The sequence below is a fragment of the Gymnoscopelus braueri genome, assembly GCF_963280865.1.
Source record: "Gymnoscopelus braueri genome assembly, chromosome: 3".
In the NCBI taxonomy this organism is placed as follows: Eukaryota; Metazoa; Chordata; class Actinopteri; order Myctophiformes; family Myctophidae; genus Gymnoscopelus; species Gymnoscopelus braueri.
This window is the reverse complement of record NC_137612.1, coordinates 48906607-48928749: the sequence shown is the minus strand read 5'-3', so window position 1 is coordinate 48928749 and position 22143 is coordinate 48906607. Positions and strand designations below refer to the sequence as shown.

Genomic DNA, 22143 nt, shown 5'->3' with positions numbered 1-22143 from the left:
GCATCGGTTTACTCATCACATCGTTATTTTTATTAAATATTTACAGTATACAGTAAAAGCAGATTGTTTCTGCTTTTACATATTTGCACCACAGACAGAGCAACAGATGCTTTAAAGGTTGCTGACGACAGGTTACTTAGGGGGCCTGTAGGCAATTTTGCGGCTCTTCAGCACCGACCACCTGTGCCTCTTCATATAGTAGACCATGGGAACGAGGATGGCCGCCCCCATTAGCATCTGGATGGAGCAAGAGAGAGAGATAGGGATATCAGATATTTTACAATTAAGGCATCTGGCAGATGCTTTTATCCAGAGTGACTTACACAAGTGTGAAATAAGAGTAAGCACAGAAAGCATGAACCCTAGTCAACAAACAGAAAACAATGTAGTGCTTCAAAGAACATTGGACACCAGGAAATGAATGTGGTTAAAATGGCACGTTTCTGCTTTACGACACCTTTTGGACATCAGCGGAGGGAACAGTGTGTTACACGGTAATATGCCATGATACGAGCCTGTGTGTGTGTGCGTGTATTACTATATTTCTGAGGACCAAAAGTCCCTACAAGTATAGTAGAATTTGAGAAACAGACATTGTGAGGACCATGTTCCATGGTCCTGTAATCTGTGTGTGTGTGTGTGTGTGTGTGTGTGTGTGTGTGTGTGTGTGTGTGTGTGTGTGTGTGTGTGTGTGTGTGTGTGTGTGTGTGTTCTAACCTTAAGTCCCATCCTCTTTCGCTGATCATGCTCTGGCTCGGCTGCCCACCTAAGGAACGTGCACACATCCTTGGCGACTTGGCTCATGGTGGCAGGGGTTCCTATGGCAACGCAAAACAACAATAATCAGAGTGACCTTCACAACGTGACGATGAACACTTCTGCCTCGTTTACAGGGAATAAGCAGATTATGACAATAACTGGATTAAAGTGTTTGCACGCATATAATTAGTGTGATTACAGCAATAACCTGCGTTTACATTTTTCCTCACAAGTCAGGTCTCTGTTGTAAATACTTCCTATATCGGGTGAAGTTATGTTTTACAGCAGTGATCTCTATCAACGTTTGCTAACTCCGATTTTTGGAATCAGATAACATGCTTACATGTGAACACACTCAATGACATTTATTTTAACTGTTCTAATCAAGTTGATTGTTTTTCTCTCCCTCACACACACGATTGTATATCACCAATTGAAGGGAAAGATCCCTAATAGTTTTTTTACTACGCCAATAGTAAAGCGGTTTTAATTAACTTAACTAAGTCGCCTGCGGTGCTCCGTTTAATCGTCTTTACAAACCAGTTTGCTGTTTCCCTTTCATTTGGATCTGACACCTGACATCTCCGTTCTCCATATGTCTGCTCATCAAAACATGCTCTGCGCTCTATAGTGAATATTGTGATACTAAATATAAGATAATATGTTATATGGAACATGATGCGGTGATACTGTCACACCCAGCACAGACATGGATTGTCTGAATAGAGGAGACATTGATATTATTAAATCAGATGTAACATTTTTATCCAACACTAAAGCCAGTCTTCCATGCTTGGCATTGAATTCACAGAGTTTCAACTCCCCTGTAAAAGACTACTAGGGCTTATTTACTCCAATAATGGTCTTTTATTAAACTCTCAATTTCAAAGTCTCAAATAAATCTCTCCCCAACTCCCCATTACCGTAACACTCCAACATTCGTGCATGGTAAATATTTCCCCCTGGCGACCGGACTGTGTATCAGCGATTTTGAGTGGGCACGAATCAAGAAATTAAAATAGAAAGGATCTCCCAAGCCTAACACACACACACACGTACCGTCATCATACTCCAGGATCTCGTTGTACACGGGAGGCGCCATGCCGATGGCCTGTCCAGGGAAGTAGGGGTTGTAGTACATCCCCTCTCTCACCTCAACGCCAGCTGGAGGCTCACAGTATCCAGTCAACAGACTGAACACGTAGTCCTCACCACCATGTCTGCACGCACACAACCAACACGAACAGAGACAAAATGAACAATTTTAAGAGGGGTTTTAATTGGTCACTCACTCATACAGGTTACACAAGCAGCTAAATGTTAAGTGTGGCATGTTCCGTAAGACTGTGCTAACAAAAGCCATACAACAAGAAATAATAAGGATGATACTCGGCTGTAATGATATTAAATAAAATAAATAATATTTAAAAATAAGGTTAAAAAGATTTAAACGAATAGGTAAGAGAGTGTGTGTGGGGGAGGTCTAAGCAGGGAACAAAGGAAGGACATTAGGAGAATAACGGGGGGGGGGGGGTTTCAGCAGGGGAGGAAGGAAACAAGAAGAAGGAAAGAGAGTAGAGAGGGTGTGTGTGTGTGTATGTATTACTTCTGGGAACCAAATGTCTCCACAAGTTAGTAGAATATGATAAATGGACGTTGTGAGGACCATTTTCATGGTCATCACAAGAAAAACAAGTTTTATCATTGAAAAATATTTTTAGACATAGGTTTACGATTAGAAAAAGATTCAGGTTGGAGTTAGGTTTAGGATTAGACATTTAGAAGTTAGGTTTAGGATTAGACATTTAGAAGTTAGGTTTAGTGATTAGAGATAGAGTTAGAGCCTGATTTACACTTAGTTGTGCGCTGGTGTCATGCACGACAAAATTGCTGATCTATAAGCGACGCATTGTGGGCTTGTAGATCTGCTATTTTTCGGCTTTAGGCAAAAATGTTGGTGTCCTCACAAGTATAGTAATTCAAATATGTGTGCGTTTGTGTGTGTGTGTGTACCGTGCGTTGACGATGTAGCTGAGGTCAGGGGGTAAGGCTCCGTTGTTTGCGGCACGGGCGGACTCGGGGTTGGGGTAGGGTTTGGGGAAGTAGTCCGACAACTTCCCAGTTCGAGTGAACATCTCACCACTCTCGTCTGGACCGTCCAGCACCTCCACCTGAACACAAGTTAACACACTTCATGTGTTGGGTATCGTTTGGGGCTTTATCCGATACCTGTTCTCAACTGGTACTTTTAAAAACAGTGCCATGCCTTGCATTCAAGTGTTACTTTACATTGACAGCTGAATTACCCCACTGTATTATTGGTAGGAAATTACAGGTAGGAACCTTTGGTATGATGCACAATGCTGTACTACTGAGGACACTTAATAAAGTAACACAGGACTAAAGGCAGCTAAAGTTGCGACTCCTTACTGTTGGTTATTATCAACTTTATAATAACCAACATTGTGACGCATTGTGGACTTGTAGATCGGCTACTTTCGCCACACGACACCGTCGTAATACTGAGTATAAAACACAGTTGACAAGATGCATCGCTCTGCTTTCAAGTGTATGATAAATTTGGACAAAAATAGATTGTCGCACGGAACTCTATGGAGCTCATGCACGACCTAGCTAAAGCTCTATGAAGCTCTATAGCACATAAGCTCTATGGAGCTTAGGCACGTTCATACACTCAGTGTAGCCGGTTCCATTGATTATAGTGGCAGCATATGGCCATGGCAGCCGCTCTACGAAGAGAGCGGATCCGTTACATGCCCAGTGTAGCCTGGGGGTTAGTGAGGTACGAAAGTGCAGCGCTGTGAAGGAAAGGGGCGCACTGGATTTATAAGACAATACCACACGATAGCGCCACGGTCATTATGAAAGGGAAGCGGCACAATAATCCTCTTATCTCGATCAGTTTCCGAATTGTTGAAAGCCAAAATTGTAATTGAATCGAAGATGTTATGAATCGCTTCCAGCCCTAGAACACACAACACACAAAAGCTTACCTCCTCAGCGATAGCCTTGACCTCTGCCTCTGTGTGAGAGACACCAATCAGGTTTCTGAAGGCCAGGTACTCCATACTATGACAGGCTGAACACACCTGCTTATAGACTTGATAGCCACGACGTACACTGGACCAGAGAAAGAGAGGAAGGGGGTGGGGGTGAAAAGGACAATAAATTAAACCAATGGTTCAGTACAGAAGCTAACCCTGTCCTGGCAGTATTAGATAGCATTAACACTGATGGGGTAAAAAAAAAATGGTAGCCTTTAGGCACCGCCTTTTTACATTTAATCCTATGAGAAATGTTTATATAATTCCACTCTCCCGGTGGAGACGGGACATTTCCATTGCATTCATATCAACGATGTGCTTTTTGTGTTTGTTCCATATGAAGACACATCTATATTGTAACAATAGCAATAAGCATTGTTGGGTCTTCCAATAAACAGAAGTAGGGCTCTTATGAGCCATCTATTCCTTTAGATCAGGGGTGGGCAACTTTGTAGATGGTGAGGGCCACAAAATTTCCTCACTCACTCTGGGGGGCCGCATTGTTTATCGGACAGTTGAAGGCAATAGTTCACCATTTCGGATATGTTTAGATTACTTTGTTTTTCTTTGTGATAAAAAAAAAAAAACACTCAAGCACCGTCACTCAATGCGGCCTGGGGCCGCATTGAGTGACGGTGCGGGCCGCTTTAGATCTATGGCAATGGTTCTCAAAGGACCATGGGTCCTAAGCAAAAAGAGGAACTATTTAACCACTGTACTGTACTGTAATTTTATGCTTTGGATATTTAAACCAACACAAATAGATATCAATTTGGGGGTCCTTGACATGAAAGTGTTTGAGAACCGCTGATCTATGATATATAATTACAAACAAATACTGTATATTACCTAGCATGGTCAAGTGAAGACAGGGGCCCTCCGTGGCTCCAGGGATAGTTAGGGGGGTGGAGCTCCAGGTCCGAGGCTTTGATCGACTGATGGAGCATGAGGGCGAGCCCCGCCCCGCCGGCTGTGATCACGCCCATTGTAGTCAGCGCCACCTTCTTATTGCGCGGCAGGCTGGCGAAGGACATGTTGGCCTGCAGACACAATAAAGAGAGCATATTACAACATGAGGGGATTCAGGGGACATCCAGTTGTGCAGTTCAAGGTCGTCAATTTGCCACAGCTATATTCGTCACAGAGGATAAAAACACAATATTTGTGGGCCTCTCTAAAACTAACAAAATAACAAAAACTAGATTGAAAAAACAAAACATTTTAGTCAGCCGAAAGAAAAAGTTGTCTTAACGAAATGTCTAACTGAAACTGTATCCTGTGCTTTCAAAACTAACTGAAACTAACTAAAATCATAAAGAAAATGTCCTTAGTTCCAGTCTTTGTCAAATTATTCCATATACTTCCATTTGTTTAACTGTTAAACTACTGAGTCTCTCGACTCACTCCCCAGGCTCTGGAGTGCCAGCCAATGTAAGCCAGGTCATATGGAGAAATTTGGTCTATAAATATCATGGTAACCACATAACAAGGGGCTGTAATGTTTTGTACAATTATATAAGTGTTTGCTGCATGTCAACCTAGGTCAGGGTTAAAAAAATGTTTAACCAAATACCTCAATAGATATTGTGATGATATTATGATGGGGATGTGTATTGGTGATTTCACCACAATGAGCTTTTTATAAATAAATAATTATCAGTAATGCCTACATAATACGTGGGTAAAGGCAAATAACAAACAGCTGGAACAGTCAGGTTACAGGTAAGTGCAGAATATTACATCAGGTTACTGTAATGCAGCCTTTAAAAATCGGAAATCCCAGATGATATCTAGTCTGGATATGATAATATTACGATATAATATACGTTACAGCAGTCCCCATCTCAGCTCGCACAATCCTGTCAGGCTTCACTGTCATGCCCCAATAAAGCAAGGACCACATTATATCATTCTGCATAAAGGTGAGCAGCAATTAACATGCTATATAATACTATGCTGCAGCAAATGATAGATGCACTACATGTTAGAGTAGTATAGCGCAGTGCTTCTCGGGGTCCGGGTAGTACCCCTGGGGTCCTTGAGGGCGTTCCCAGCCAAATGATAATAGTTAGGCGCCAAATGGACCCTTACGGGTCTGTGATTCTGAGAATGTAAACATGGAGCCGAATGGACCTGCAACGTCTGGGTTCCATTCTATTTGTACACTTTCAGAGCAACGGGGGGGGCGTCAACCTCTGGTATATAATCCTGTCTATTGTGTTGTCCTGCACTGTACCGCTGCACTACCTGAGCTCATGCCGTATCTGTTCATGCACAGACACAGCATGAGCCTTATGAAAGCCCTGCTCCCCCTCCCTCCCCTCACTGTTTTTGTAACAAAGACATTTGACACAAAGACATGTAACATGACATTGAATGTATCACTGTCAAAGTCATCAAGACACATTCCTCTACAGCTAGTGCACATCATCAATGCAGTGATCCAGAATCACATCCTGTAGCAGTAGAATAACAAATAATAACCACAAACATGAATACACTACAGTGGACAGGAAACTAGAACATTTAAAAGTGTGATGATGCTTTATGAAAACCGTCAGGTTGGCCTGAAAGAAGAAACAATCTTAATGTCGGTCCCTAGCTGATGATACCACAGTATGTGTTATGTATATGGAGACGACTTCTATACCCTCCAAACTGCCTTATGAAACCCAGACTCCCCCTCCCGTCCCGCACTGCTTTTGTAACAAGCCATCACATGACTGCAGCCTCTCAGCTAGCAGCCCTAGTGAACACTGTACTGCTACTTGTTTACCTCACACCACCACATGTATGTATACACCTGCACCTCATCCTTACAGACGATTGTTTATTATGAGTTCCGTTACCTAATTGTTTTGCTTTTGTGTCTCACAACTCCTTGTGAGTGGTCCACTACACAACCCTTTTATTCTGGTACAAGCTTTGTTTTTTTTATATGCATGTTGCTTTAAGAAAGATATTTATCTAGCCATCTATATCTATCTTTGATGCCAATGTTCTGAAGAACATGTACACACCTGCATGTAATGCAAATTCTCTAAACATCATGTATATATCTTGATTAGATGTTTGACCCCATTTTTCTTCTCACTCCTACTCTTCTATCCTCTCGCTTCTCACAAAAACTACTGAATTATGTATGAAATAAAATAAAATGAATCACTGCACATCATACTGTCAAACATAGGTCAATGGGCATATTTAAGTGACATTTGTTTGTAAAGCCCATTTTCTTTTATTTCATTTTACTTTATACATGTGAATCATTTTGAATAACATACAGAACTAGCATACAGAAATATATTACCATTAATAAATGGTAATGAAATGTTTCGGTATCTGGGAGTATCTGGGAGTACTGAAGTCAGAGAATGAATATTGCGGTATTTGAGGCAACGTTAGGCAATAAGGCCCGATATTTTAAATGACAGTCACGTAACAATAACAAAGATGACATTTCAAGTCTCCTTGACCAGAAGGTCCGTTCTACAAACTATTCACTTATGTCAGTCAGAACTGTCTCTCTACACAGGCTGTTCACTGATGTCAGTACAGTCTCAACTAGCACAGAGTCAACTAACTGTTCACTGATATCAGAACAGTCTCATTGCAGCGCCCAGAGTCCAGACAAATATCTCTAAAACACTAGAATGTCCCTGTTTTCAACATTCACTACCAAATTGTCCTGGTTTTCACCAAAATCTAAATAACAAGACTTGTTTAATAGTCCTTCACTGCTTCCATAGATGTGTATCATGTTCTGGACAATTGTCCCCCTGCCGAAAACACCAGATGAAGATAAAAAAAAGAAAGAAAATGTCAAATAAATTGTCAAAAGCGGTGAAAATAGCAGATCTACAAGCTCACAGTGCACCGCATCTCCACACGTTGAGAGCTTGTAGATTGGCTATTTTCGCTATTAATTGGATTAAAGTGATTGATAAGGGTGCTCCTGGTTGTGGTTTTTCAAAATATGGCCACCTTAATCTAAGAACAGTGTCGTTGCAGGTTGTTAACTGATAAGCACCGAGAGCAGTGTTATTTTGGTTGTTTGTGTCCACCTCAGGGAGTCCTTGAGACGCCAGCTCATCAGATCAGTGGTTCTCAAACCTTTTCTATCATTTGGAACCTCTCAAGGAACCCTGAGGGTCCCTGGACCCCACTTTGAGTTTGAGAACCACAGATAGACAACTCTAACCAGGGTGTTATATGACACATAATTTGTCAATTTCCCTGTCCATTACCATAACATCACATAAACTAACATTCATTTAGACTTTAAAACAAGATGTTTCCGCTGGGGGGAAAAATCCACTTCTAACACTAATGTTACAGTATGAACAATGTACGACTAGAGTAAGTATCTCGAGCGACTTTACTGTACTGTAAGCTAATTCTATAAGACAGCATCACATTTGAATCACATTCTGTCCTAGCGTTACGAGTGAAGGCTTTCACGGACATTGACACGTTTAATGGCCTGTTACATATAATAATATGGAATAATAACAAGTAAATAGAGGCAACACAAGCCTGTGACCTTGTGTGAGTAGCAGCATTGCTAATGCTAACCGGGTTAGCTAGGTGTCAGGACGTGGCAGAAAGAACGGTGCCGTTTATTTATAGTTATATTTTTATAACAAAGTGATATTATTATTACTATTATAATAAAGCTCACCTTGGGGCTGGTGATTGTCTTGGGGGTGTTCAGGAGAACTCTCCCACTCCCCGATAAAGCAAGAGCTCTCAGCGCCGCCATCTTGTCTTCTCTCTGCTGTCTCCCACTCTCTCAATGGAAACTGGAGGATGGGACCACCAAGGCTAGTCTACACCCATCCCATAGCCCGGGGGGAGGGGGTTCGGCCTGTGATTGGCTGTGCTTATGGTTGTCAGAGAAACAGTTACAAAATCTTGTAGCCGGAACCCATGACCAGAACCACCGGCACCGTGCATCTCCAAAATGATTCCCCTAGTTTAAAACTTGTTTAGTTTGGTATAATTGTTTCGGGGTTTTTTTGTATAATAATTGTTTGGTAAGTCCATTTTCTAAATTCTAACTCGTAGTGCGTCTAGCGAGAGTAAACTAATTGATTCACATTATGTGGGGAACAAAAAAAATGTAACGCCAACCGGAACCAACCACCGGAACCACGACCCCCCCCCCCCCTTTTACTTCTACTCCACTACATCTCAGAGGCAAATATTGTACTTTTACTCCACTACAATTATTTGAAAACTTTAGTTACTTTGTAGATTTTTATTATTATTACAAAACCACTTCAGCTTTGGCAATTTGAAAAAGCAATTTGAAAAATCTACAAGCTCAGAACGCGTGACACGTTTTGAGCTAGATCTGCTATTCTCAAAGGATTGTTATACGTTTTACACATGAAAACTTGTGAAATGGGACTTTCTGCATGTTGGGTACTTTAGCTTTTGGTACTTAAAGTATATTCTGATGCCAATACGTTACTCAAGTAAATGTGTTATACACCGGACTTGCAAAAGAGTATTTCTACAATAGGGTATTGATACTTTTACTGCAGTTTTTTTTTTAAAAGGATAACTTCTTCCAAGATCCATCACTGCCTATGGAAATATTTGAACGCAGGCAAATTATATATAAAGGAACGTAAAAGTAAATGGAGAATAACTATATAACATATAACGGGCACAACTAATAGACTAGACTTTAGTTGCTGCTCACAGAATTGGCCAATCACTGTGCGAGTGTCCCACTGGGCTATGGCATCTAAACTCCACCGCAGTGGCCTCTCTCCTCCCTTTGATAAATGTTATGTATCAACATGTAATGTATTCACCGATTAATAAAATATTGCGTTTGCAGTGTTGCAATGTTTTATTGCATTCAACAGTGAATAAAACTGTTATGCAATATATTGTGTTTTGCAACGGTACAAATGCAATTAAACGAAAAGTACACATGACATTCAAGTCGTTGTCTTTGTCTTAACTTGTGGGGAAACTGCGCCACCATGAGGATTTTAAATCTCTTTTGACCTGCATTATATACATTTCTTTCTACTAAATGACCTTGTGCTGCCATAACTTGTTTATGGATATTTGTTTCTTCTGAAGATCTTCATTGACTGCTTTCCTTTTCACTGCTCAGTCCATATGGATCATCACCTGGATGCTTCAAACGCATTTTAATTCAGTTTTCACCATAGACATAATTTTCACACTCTCAACAGTTTTTGGTACAGGCCTCAAGTCACCTTTGGGGAGGGCCAGTACCGGCGTTGCCAGGTTTTGCAAGAGAAACAAGCAACCATGTCTAGGAAAACAAGCCCAAAAGAAGAAACTTTATGCCACATGAGCACTTTAAACCTATAAACTTCAGCTATTTGAAAATAGCAGATCTACAAGGTCACAACGTGTCGCGATGTGACGCGTTGTGAGCTTGTAGATCTGCTATTTTCAAAAACTCATGCAATAGAATGTGGAATATTTGGAATATGTCTTTGAAACATTCCAACACAAATGCTCCATGGCACAAAACGTTTTCATGAAAATATTTGAGAACCACTGGTTTAAATAATAAATAAAACATTTGGAAGCAAGGCTAAATAAGCAAATAGGCTTTAGAAACAAGACCCAAAAACTGCAACCCGCAGATAACAATTTTTACAAGCAACTTTACAGAAAAGGAAGCCCAAAGTAAGTAGCTTATAAAAAGCCGACATGGCAACACTGGCCAGTGCCCTTATTTTTAGTCCAGTGAGCCATGGCTGAGTCATGTGTTTTGCGTGCTTGGATATAGGCTACAATTGTATTTACAGCATTACCTATGTTCTTTATTTCATCATTTTTTAAAATAAATTGTTGCATTTTGAGTTTTTCTCAGATGGCTCTCCTATCAGATTTACTGTAAATAAAAAAGCGAAGAAATGTGAAATGTTTGTTGGGGACAGTCTAAGGTCGATTTAAAACATTTATTGTCTAAATTCACAAAGATAACATAGACATAGGCCTTACGACGAGAAAGGGCTTAACAGAACTGAATCAGTACAACTGGGAACCACTTTGACCAAAGTTGAATACTTTTCCTCCACGAGAGGGCAGCGCAGGACCATGAGACAGAGAGGGGCAGACGCATCAGAATTAGACAGACAGACAGACAGACAGACAGTGGTGTAAAGTAACTAACTATCACCCATTCTTGAGAATTGGTACAAATCATGTCCTACCAAAACATTTCAAATGTATTTATTTATGGAGATGCCTGATGTCATTACCACACATTCTGCAAAACCTCTGCATGGATCACAAGCAGATTATTAATTGTACTATCATAACAGTTATCAGAGACTGAGTAGGCTACTTGGAGCAGCAGATGTTCCTGCGGTACTATGACATCATCAATATGACGTCAGTGATATCCATATTTGGTCATCTGCATGTTTTGGGCAAAAACTCCATATTTGGCAAAAAACTGCTGACATACGTATAGACAGAGACAGGGATAGAATGCTTAATATGAATGATATTTTATTAGTCAGAAATGTAAACAGCACGAGGTACAGTTACGGCTAAAAGGATAACACAGCATAAAAAAAAACACAATAATACATAAGTGATTGTGAATACATTCACTTTTTTGTTTGTTTTATGTTTTTTGAGCCCCCCCCCAACTCAGTCCCACTTATGCGGGTCACCCATCTTTTTTGCGGCCCACCCATCTGACCACTTAACCCGGCAGCCAATAAGTGGTCAAATGGGTGGTCCGAGTGCATCCTCAGAGCATGTTTATTTTCATTATCATTCAATCGATCAATGGAACCAATGTATAGTATAGGCTACTTTAAGTTCTTATCTATTGGTATCACTATGAAAACTCGCTGTTTACGTTTTTAAAGAAAGAAATACCATGACATTTTTTAACATACATTTTTCAAAATATTAATGTTATGTCATCATTAAAAGCTTAGTGTTTTGCCAATTATTTGGGGGCCCACTTGCAATATCATCACGGCCCACCACAGTACTTTGTTCACGGGTTCTTGGGGGGCCGTGTTCGATCTTCCTGCTCTTGAGCACGGATCACCTCTCAGCCATTGGCCCATTTTGGTGCTCACAACGCGACGTTGTGAGCTTGTAGATAGATCTGCTATTTTCACTATTTGATTTTTTCCCTTTTTTTTCTGGACATTTCTTTGGAGATGTCAACATTTTGAGCACTTTGTTCACGGGGGCTTGGGGGGCCCGTATTGGATCTTCCTGCTCTTGAGCACGGACCACCTGTGTCTCTTCATGTAGTAGACCAGCGGCAGGAGGATGGCCGAGCCCATCAGCAGCTTCAGGCCCATGCGTTTGCGTTGGTCGTGCTCCGGCTCGGCCGCCCACCTCAGGAAGGTGCACACGTCCTTGGCCACCTGACTCATGGTTGCCGGGGTTCCGTCGTCAAACTCCACGATCTCGTTATAGATGGGCGGAGCCATGTTCATGACCTGACCGAGAAAGTAGGGGTTGTAGTGCTTCGGCTCCTCCCCCGGTTGCAGTTCCATCTCAACGCCAGCTGGAGGATCGCAGTATCCGGTCAACAGACTGAACACATAGTCCTCACCGCCGTGTCGTGCGTTGACGATGTAGCTCAGGTCAGGGGGTTCGGATTGGTTGTTTGCAGCCTTGGCGGCCTCTGGATTTTTGTAGGGTCTGGGGAAGCGGTCCGACAACTTCCCTGGTCGTGTGTACATCTCGCCCTTCTCGTTTGGACCGTCCTCCACCTCCACCTCCTCAGCGATGGCCTTGACCTCATCCTCTGTGTGCGAGACGCCCACCAGGTTTCTGAAGTGCAGGTAGTCCATACTGTGACAGGCTGAACACACCTGCTTATACACTTGATAGCCACGACGTATGCTAGCATGGTCCAGGGAAGACAGGGGCCCTGCGTGGCTCCACGCATACTTAGGGGGGTGGAGCTCCAGGTCCGACGCTTTGATCGACTGATGGAGCATGAGGGTGAGCCCCGCCCCTCCGGCTGAGACCACGCCCAGCGTCACCAGCGCCACCTTCTTAATCCGCTGCAGGCTGGCGAAGGACATGTTGGACTTGGGAGTCGTGTTGGTTTTCAGCGTGTTCAGGAGAGCTCTCCCACCACTACTACCTGGTAATGCGACAGATCGCAAAACCAATATCTTGCGGATGAACGGACTGTGAGTCCAGTGAGTGCTGGAGATGCTTGAAGGTTCTGGGTCTGTCACTGAGACGTGTGGTCTGTTTTTGGCCGGTGATGACGCTCCTGTTGTCAAACTGTCACAATGAGTCGGCCATGCCCAAATATGGCATTTTGCGTCAGTTTTGCCCAAATATGGAGGACTATATGTCAGACTGGCCTCTAAGTAGTGTTGATTAGCGACGGCGGCAACCATAGCAACCTGATATGAAATGTAAAGGCCAGTTGGATAATGTACCTCCATATTTGGGCAAGACTGACCTGGAAGTAAAAAAATAATAATATATTATTCTTTTTTTTTTTTTTTTTTTTTTTTGTCAAAAGTTTTTATGGGCCACGAGTATCCCTTTTTTGTCTCCATAATTATTTTTACTACCAGTATTTCAAAAGATTTCAATCTTTTTTTCTTTTTGTTGTTTCACAAGAATTTGATGAATTGAAAAACAAATAGCAGATCTACAAGTTCGCAACATATTGCATCATATTGTGAGCTTGTAGATTAGCTATTTCGTCCCATTCAACATTCCTCCTCAGGCCTCCCAACCATTCCCTGTCCTTGGCCTTTTGCGGACTGGCGGAACATGATGGAGATTTGATCAAATGTTTTTCCCTTGGTCTCTGGTACCTTGAAGAAGGTGAAGATGAAGAAAGCGATCAGAAAAGCGGTGAAAATAAGAAACACATATGGGCCACACAGTGCCTCTATATACGGGAAGCTTAAGCCCACGATGAAGTTGCTGGTCCAGTTGAATAAACAAGCAACAGCCATGGCTGAGGGCCTCGGTCCCTGGGAGAACATCTCTGCTGTGATGAACCAGGGGATGGGCCCTGGTCCAATCTCAAAGAATGCCACAAATGAAAATATGGCCACAACACTGACATAAGACATCCACTTCAGCTCGTCCAGCAGATTTAGACCGATGGTAATCATAATGGCAGAAACAGCCATTCCCAGCAGCCCCACCATATGTAAGGGCCTTCGACCGGCACGCTCCACCAAAAACAACGAGACCACAGTGACAGCTGCGTTGACCAAACCGACTCCAATAGTGGCATAAACAGGCTTCTCCACTCCGGCCTTCTCAAAGATACCGGTGGAGTAGTAGAACACTGCATTGATGCCTGACAGCTGCTGGGAGAGCTGCAGGACAATGGCAATGCAGATGGGCTGGCGGTAGAGGGGTGAGCGGAACAGCTCGAGGATGGTCACCGTCTTCTCCCTCATCATCTGCCTGTTCTCCTCCTTCATCTCCTCCAAGTCGGCGCTCACGTCTTGGGTCGCACGCAGCTTCTTCAGCACAGTCTGTGCCTCGCTCTCCAGGTTCCTGTTGATGAGCAGGAAGCGGGGACTCTCAAGGAAGAAGGGCATTAGGACAAACTGCAGCAGTGCAGGGATGGCAGTGAAGCCGAGTAGCAACGGCCACAGGGAGGCGTTGCCCATTAGCGACTCCAAGCCCAACACCTGTGCGATCACGATGCCTATGACGATGGCCAGCTGATGGACGCTTCCAAGGGCCCCTCTGATGGCTGTCGGAGCAACCTCACCGATGTACATGGGAACAAAGCCAGAGTTCAGACCACAGTAGAGCCCAACCAGAAACCGGCCAGTGATCAGCATCTCCCAGGAGCCAGCCAGCTTGGAACAGCCCATGAGAGCTCCAGAGGCGAAGACCAGAATGTTGGCTATCAACATCGAGTTCCTCCTTCCAAAACGGTTCACAAAGACTCCCACGGCAAAGGAGCCAATCATGCCACCGACCGAGAATATGGCAACAGTGACAGCCCAGAGGGCCTTGAAGGTAGCCTCATTATCAGGCTGATGCTCAGTGGAGTGGGTGGGGACTATGGTCTGGAGCCAGGCTACCTTGAGGGAGGACTGAGGGATGGCCTCCTGATAGCGCTCGTGCCAGGACTCATTGATGAACGTCTTAATTACCTCCTCAGGGGCATTGAGAACCCCAATGTTATAGCCAAGCAGAAAAGAACCAATTACAGCAATTACCACATTCAGCATTAGCTGGAATGTCAGTTGCTTTCCGGAATCCATAGCCGGGTCTTTCTTGAACGATGACGACAACTAAAGGCTTCTCAACGCTTTATATAGGGGTGACGACAGCTCTGGGGTGACATCATCAGGGTCTGTCACCCCCATGATGTGTCAGAGTGACAACAGTCACCCTGAGCAGAGGCTGGCCCTCCATTTTTGACCCATCCTATATCAAAATTGACTTAAGGGCCGGCCAGCCGGCGGAATTCTGACGTCACGTTCATGTCACTATGACTCAGCCGTAACCATATAAGGAGTTCCCAATGCAGCTACGCCCAAATATGAAGTTGTCTAACAATGTGTCTTCATGGCATCAGGCGCAAACAAATCAGTCAGCTCGATATGCGGGTGCAAAAGGGGGCATGCCCATATATGAGCATATACTGATGACATCAGAAATCTCCATATATGGGCATAAAATGGACATGGACAGACAGATACAGAGATGTGGTTGTCCAGAGGATCTTCGCTGACTGCTTTCCTTTTCACTGCTCAGTCCATGATGCTTCAAACGCATTTCTCTTTTTTTAAAGATATTTTTGGGGGCTTTTATGCCTTTACTTGACAGGACAGTAGGCTGAAAGGAAATGGGGAGAGTGACACACAGCAAAGGTCATCGGGATCGGGAGTCGAACCCACGATACGCTGTGAAGCTGGATTACCAGCATATGTGGTATGCGCCTGCCTGGACCGCTAGGCCAGCGGGCGCCCCGCTTTAAACGCATTTTAATTAAGTTTCCAGCCAACAGATTTTGGTACTGACCTCAAGTCACCTTTGGGGAGGGGCACAGTGCCCTTATTTTTAACCCAGTGAGCCATATGTGAGTGAGTCATGTGTTTTTCCTGCTCGAGTATACAATTTTAGATGTATGTGAAACATGTGTCTCAGTATACAGGGCTGAGCTGTTCCCTACACTCCTTAGGCACATAACCCCTTATCCCATCGGGACCCGGTGCTTTGCGTGGGTTCATTCCTTTGAGGGTTCTACACACCACCTCCTCTGTTATTAAAAGTGATTGACTACTGCCGAATTGGTCCTTTAACAAACTATGTTCAATAGAACAGTGGTTCTCAACCTTTTCAGGCCGCAACCCCCCAAAATAATCATATTTGAACTGGGGACCCCCCACCCTGACAAGCACCACTTGGAATTGTAGGAGTTGAGGCATTACATTTTCCATAGATAAATATTGTGAAAATAGCCGACCTACAAGCTCACAACGCCTCGCAACAGGAGGCGTTGTGATCTTGTAGATCGGCTATTTTCACAATTTTTGCCTGTGTCTTATATAATTTGACAATTTGGCCAATGTTTGACCAGTTTTTGCAGTAGTTTGATTACTTTTGATGCAGTAATGTAATTTTCCTTTCTTTCTTTTATGTATTAAAAAGGTCTTAAAAGTCCTCAAATTATCACTTGATCACTGCCATCTGGGGACCCCCCCAAAATAATATGGGGTGGGGTCCCGACCCACAGGTTGAGAACCACTGCAATAGAAACATCTGAAGTATCAAATCTGCCATAAAAGGTATTTAATTCATTGGCAAAAGACAGATTGTCACTAGTGTTGATGACCTCTTTCTTTTCTTTTATTCTTACCATTGTATACAACCCCTTTCATGCTTGTCTTACATTTGTATCCCTCATTTGCCATTCAATCTTAAGTTTGTAGTTGTATTTACATTCACTAGTTATTTGTTTTACATCTTTCTGAATAGCTTTCACTTGAATTAGGTCACCTTGTTCAAAAGCATGTTTCTTCCTATATAATGCTTCTTTCATTTCCTTATTCATCCATGGTTTATCATTTGGAAACACTTTGATCCTTTTGGATGGAATAACACTATCTATACAAAACTGTATGTAGTGCGTTACAACAGAGTTAAGTTCCTCAAGATCAGCATATGTGTCATTAAACATGTCCCATAAAGTACAATCAAAACACCCCTTAAGACAGTCAAGTGACTCCTCACTCCACTTTAAAATGTGTTTTACTTCAGGTTTGCTTGATTTGAGTCTCTAGCTGTTTGTAATGTGCTGTTTGCATTATGATCAGAACTCCCAAGCTTAATTCTTTGGTGGCTCCTATATGCGCCCTTTATGTTTCCAAAGCATAAATCAAGAGTCTTTTCCCGTCTTGTGGGGCAAGTGACGTATTGATAGAAATTGGGCAGTGTCTGTTTAAGCGAACGTCCGTTGAAATCGCCCAGTATAACCGAGTCAGGATAAATATTTTCCTGCTTGGCTATTGTCTCATATATTACCCCCGCGGCTGCCTTCATATTCTCACGGGGATGAATATAGACAAGAGTGATAAATATCTGACCAAATTCTCTTGGCAGGTAAAACGGTCTAAGTGAGACAGAAAGGAGTGTGATGTCTTTTTTGGTGGTCACAACGTGTCGTTGTAAGAGCTTGTGCTATTTTCACTATATTTGATTATGATTTCTTTGGATTTCTGGATTTTTTAAATATTTATTTCAAAATGTCGAAATGTTAATACATCAATGCATTGTTGTAATTTGTACTTTTGTTGAGTTACAACTGTACTTGGTCTGCTATTGCTTCCTTCAACACCAAATCTCTTTGCCAGAAATAGTCGATCTACAAACTCAACGCGTTGTGAGCTTTTAGATCGGCTATTTCTGCGGAATGTTCCCCCAAGAATAGGGGGCATTGGGTTTAAATGGTTAAGATTTTTAAAAGCTTGTACTTTTGAAGACTTAAGTATATTTAAAAGCACATACTCCAGGACTTTAACTCGGGTACAAATCTAACAGAGCAACTTTCCCTTGTAGTTGTGTATCATTTGAGCGATAGTGAATGATTTTGGTTTAGACACATTTTATTAGGTTTTAACTTTGAAAACCATGTTGCTTGCATATGAGAAGGCCACCACGAGACTTGTCAGTGTGCAGCCATGAACTTGGACCTTATAACATATTTTCTCCTCTCTGTGGGTTTTTGGTTGAAATGTCATATCCATGTTACTCTGACACCGAACACATACCTATGCAAGGACACTGCTGCTACATCTGTGCCTGTGTGTTTTGTTAAACTTTCCCTGCATAAGACACCTTGTTGACTGAATTCGGCTCTCCTTTTTTAATTTAGAGTAGACAATTATTTCTTTACCCCTTTTGCTCCCCTATTTAGTCATTATGCCAATTAATTCCTCCCCACACACATTTCTGTGTTGTCACTGCTATTGTAGCCTACTGACTCACCTGCCTGGTGGGCCCAGTGGGGGCTCCTGATTGTTTGGACTCCATATCTTGGTCAGTACATCCTTGGCTCCGGTGGACAAGGCTCCTTCCTGTGGCAATACTGCTTTGTTCTGTAGTATCGTTTCAAACATAAGCATGGTGTTCGATATAAGTAATTTCATTTCATATTGTGATACAATAATAGGTGATTCTGAGTTTGCAGTTGGCAGTGCTTGAAGGTGAAAATAACTGGGGACATCCCCCATCTGGTATGCAGGCTGAGAGGCGATCCACTTTGCATTCCCCCAACACCTAAACCTTTTTGTTCCCCTGATCATAATGCAGTTACATGGGAAACCCCCTAGATTTGAATACGAGATGCATGTCTCTGCTATTGATGTGTTGATCAGTCAACACTTTAAGATCCTGGTCTTTGTCCTGGAGCAGAAGCTCCCAGCTTTAAGTGTGAACCAAAAGAAGTCACAGAGCCGAGTCTTTGTTAGTTAGCAGGCTGATTTCAGTACTATTGTCTTTATGCAAGGGAGATGGCGGAGGTGAAGGCATCTGTTCTACCAGCTCTAACAAGATCTCTGTGTGGTTGAAGGAATAACCAGCTAAAATGTTTACCCACTAAATATTCTTCTCTTTTAGGTCTGCAGTATGTAGTTAAAATGAGTAAAGACTTGATAACTAAGATTTGTGCTGTTAACAAAGAGAAATGTCATTTAGGGAAAATATTCAGTCTGAAGTAACTGTTGTCTTATGTTGACTCATTGGATTTCTAACTACTGTTTGCAATCATGAAAGTATAATGTGTGTGGTCTTATTCTAAAGCTTAAGAGATGTTGAACAAGGATTACTAAACAAGGTTTTGTGCAAAAGTAAAGCTTGATAATTGGAAATAAGACAAGTTTGTTACACTGTAAGGACAATGCTAATGTTATACCAGGCTGTGGGCGGGGACTCGAGCCACGACAAAGGAGTAAGGGCGGGTCTTAACTCTTGGGCCTCCCTTGGGGGTAGGATCTGAATCTGGTATAAAGTACTGTTGTTACCTGTGATGCTGTGCGCTGCTGAATCAGACCTTAAACCCGGCAGTCTGCCTGTTGGGTGGAATAAAAAGAAACCTAACTGAAATCCTTGGACTGGACTTCCCTTCTTGAACCTTTCACCAGGAGACTAATTCAGCCACTCTTTCGACCAGAATATACATCAGTTCCCTTGACAACCAATCTCTTTATCAAGACAAAGTTCCTCATAACTTCACCACTCCTGTATGTGCTGTAAACAAATTGCTTCTAACCCCCAATATTATGGCGTTAGGAGAGCCGAATGCGAGGTGCTCGGGTGGCACAGTGGTAAAGTCCGTGCCCACCACCACGGAGGAGTAGGTCCTACTCCTTCCGCCCAACACTCCCTGCTGACAGGTGCCGCCCCAGTCCGTAGGAGTACGTGCAATGACCATTATCACCCTCCCCGCCCGGCTTCCCCCACGAACACAATTGTGTTCGTGTAGACGTTCGACAAAGCCGGATGCACCACGGTGGATTAGAACCCACAACCTCCGTGGTGGTGGGCAGGGACTTTACCACTGTGCCACCCGAGCACCTCGCATTCGGCTCTCTGCAATAATATTGGGAGTTAGAAGCAATTTGTTTACAGCACATACAGGAGTGGTGAAGTTACGAGGAACTTTGTCTTGATAAAGAGATTGGTTGTCAAGGGAACAAAGCAGTATTGTCACAGAAGGAGCCTTGTCCACCGGAGCCAAGGATGTACTGACCAAGATATGGAGTCCAAACAATCCATGCTACCTTGTGCAGAACTGTAATCAGAATGTCAACAACCACTCAATATATCAACGACTCACCCACCTCGGACAGTGAGAGAGAACCTCGAGAGTAACAGACGAATACAGTCGCTTTTAGACTGTCCTTTTTTTATTGCCTTTATTCTCTCGTTTTGTGTAAACTTATTCTAAATACTCTTTCATTTTTACTGGTTAAGTACTGCTTTTTAAACATTGGATTATTGATTCATAACATATCCATCAGTATGTATGGTGTATGGGGTTGAGTAGGACTACTTCAGTTGTTCTCAATCTTTTAAGGGTGAGGGCCCACTTGAAAATTGCAAAAGCTTTCGGGGCCCACCAATCTGACCACTTAACGCAGAAGCCTATGGGCTGCTGCTTTAAGTGGTACGACCACCCATCTAAGTGGTCTCTCTGCAGGTCATGAACTGCAAAGAAAAGCAAACAAGCAAATATGAGATTCACCAGTCAGCATTAAAGAAACACCCTCATTTATTCATTCCGTTCATGTTCAAGAGTGCATGTATGTTTTAAAAACTAGTAGGAACACTCGTCCAGAAAGATGTATAGACGCTCTGCCAAAACGGATGCACCGCAGTGGATTCAAATACCTTTGGGCCGACCGAGCAATGTTCCGTCAACTTCCGTTCTTAACGGAGGATGATTCTTCCTCCTCAGGCCTCCCAACCATTCCCTGTCCTCTGCCTTCTGCGGACTGGTGGAACTTGGTGGAGATTTGATCAAATGTTTGTCCCTTGGTCTCTGGTACCTTGAGGAAGGTGAAGATGAAGAAAGCTATCAGAAGAGCGGCGAAAATGAGAAACACATATGGGCCACACAGTGCCTCTATATACGGGAAGCTTAAGCCCACGATGAAGTTGCTGGTCCAGTTGAATAAACAAGCAACAGCCATGGCTGAGGGCCTCGGTCCCTGGGCGAACATCTCTGCTGTGATGAACCAGGGGATTGGCCCTGGCCCAATCTCATAGAATGCCACAAAGGAAAATATGGCCACAACACTGCCATATGACATCCACTTCAGCTTTTCCATCAGATTTAGACCGATGGTAATCATAATGGCAGAGCCAGCCATTCCTACCAGCCCCACCATATGTAAGGGCCTTCGACCGGCACGCTCCATCAAAAGCAACGAGACCACAGTGAAAGCTGTGTTGACCAAACCAAATCTACTCCGGCCTTCTCAAAGATACCGGTGGAGTAGTAGAACACTGCATTGATGCCTGACAGCTGCTGGGAGAGCTGCAGGACAATGGCAATGCAGATGGGCTGGCGGTAGAGGGGTGAGCGGAACAGCTTGAGGATGGTCACCCTCTTCTCCCTCATCATCTGCCTGTTCTCCTGCTTCATCTCCTCCATCTCGGCGCTCACATCTTGGGCCGCGCGCAGCTTCTTCAGCACAGTCTGTGCCTCGCTCTCCAGGTTCTTGTTGATGAGCAGGAAGCGGGGACTCTCAAGGAAGAACGGCATTAGGACAAACTGCAGCAATGCAGGGATGGCAGTGAAGCCAAGTAGCAACGGCCACAGGGAGGCGTTGCCCATTAGCGACTCCAAGCCCAACACCTGTGCGATCATGATACCTATGACGTAGGCCAGCTGGTTGATGCTTCCCAGGGCCCCTCTGATGGCAGTGGGAGCAACCTCACCAATGTACATGGGAACAAAGCCAGAGGCCAGACCACAGTAGAGCCCAACCACAAACCGGCCAGTGATCAGCATCTCCCAGGAGCCAGCCAGCTTGGAACAGCCCATGAGAGCTACAGAGGCGAAGACCAGAATGTTGGCTATCAACATCGAGTTCCTCCTTCCAAAAGGGTTCACAAAGAGTCCCACGGCAAAGGAGCCAATCATGCCACCGACCAAGAATATGGCAACAGTGACCCAGGTAGTCAACCAGGATAGTAAGATCATTGGAGACAAACAATTGCAACTTTACAAACATTGAGACTGGACGCACAGGTGACTGTTTCATGTAATCACTTCCCAACAGATCCCCAAACCTGTTGTTTTGGGGTGGGCTGGTTTCAGTTCATT

General features: G+C 43.4%; 4 protein-coding genes and 1 pseudogene across 5 annotated transcripts in view; 1 reads left to right on the top strand and 4 right to left on the bottom strand.

Annotated features, from left to right (window-relative positions):
• Window positions 1–22143, top strand: part of mtss1 (MTSS I-BAR domain containing 1) — a 745180-nt gene that overhangs the window by 379311 nt on the left and 343726 nt on the right. The gene's annotated exons all lie outside the window — the stretch shown is intronic.
• Window positions 8–8631, bottom strand: LOC308082647 (cytochrome c1, heme protein, mitochondrial-like). The gene is made up of 7 exons (XM_080424533.1): window positions 8506–8631; window positions 4674–4864; window positions 3774–3900; window positions 2773–2930; window positions 1819–1979; window positions 718–818; window positions 8–237 (listed from the first exon to the last, which is right to left on the bottom strand). Exons 1-7 carry the CDS (start codon window positions 8584–8586, stop codon window positions 133–135), a joined length of 924 nt encoding a protein of 307 aa, XP_080280659.1. The 5' UTR covers window positions 8587–8631; the 3' UTR covers window positions 8–132.
• Window positions 12035–12892, bottom strand: LOC308082015 (cytochrome c1, heme protein, mitochondrial-like; the record flags this gene model as incomplete). The annotated part of the gene is made up of 1 exon (XM_080423623.1): window positions 12035–12892. The coding sequence occupies one exon, from the start codon at window positions 12890–12892 to the stop codon at window positions 12035–12037; it is 858 nt and encodes a 285-aa protein (XP_080279749.1).
• Window positions 13541–15070, bottom strand: LOC308082014 (solute carrier family 2, facilitated glucose transporter member 1-like; the record flags this gene model as incomplete). The annotated part of the gene is made up of 1 exon (XM_080423622.1): window positions 13541–15070. One exon carries the CDS (start codon window positions 15068–15070, stop codon window positions 13541–13543), a length of 1530 nt encoding a protein of 509 aa, XP_080279748.1.
• On the bottom strand, window positions 20729–22020 carry LOC308082013 (solute carrier family 2, facilitated glucose transporter member 1-like; annotated as a pseudogene). Its single transcript has one exon. The product of its transcript is annotated as a solute carrier family 2, facilitated glucose transporter member 1-like (transcript).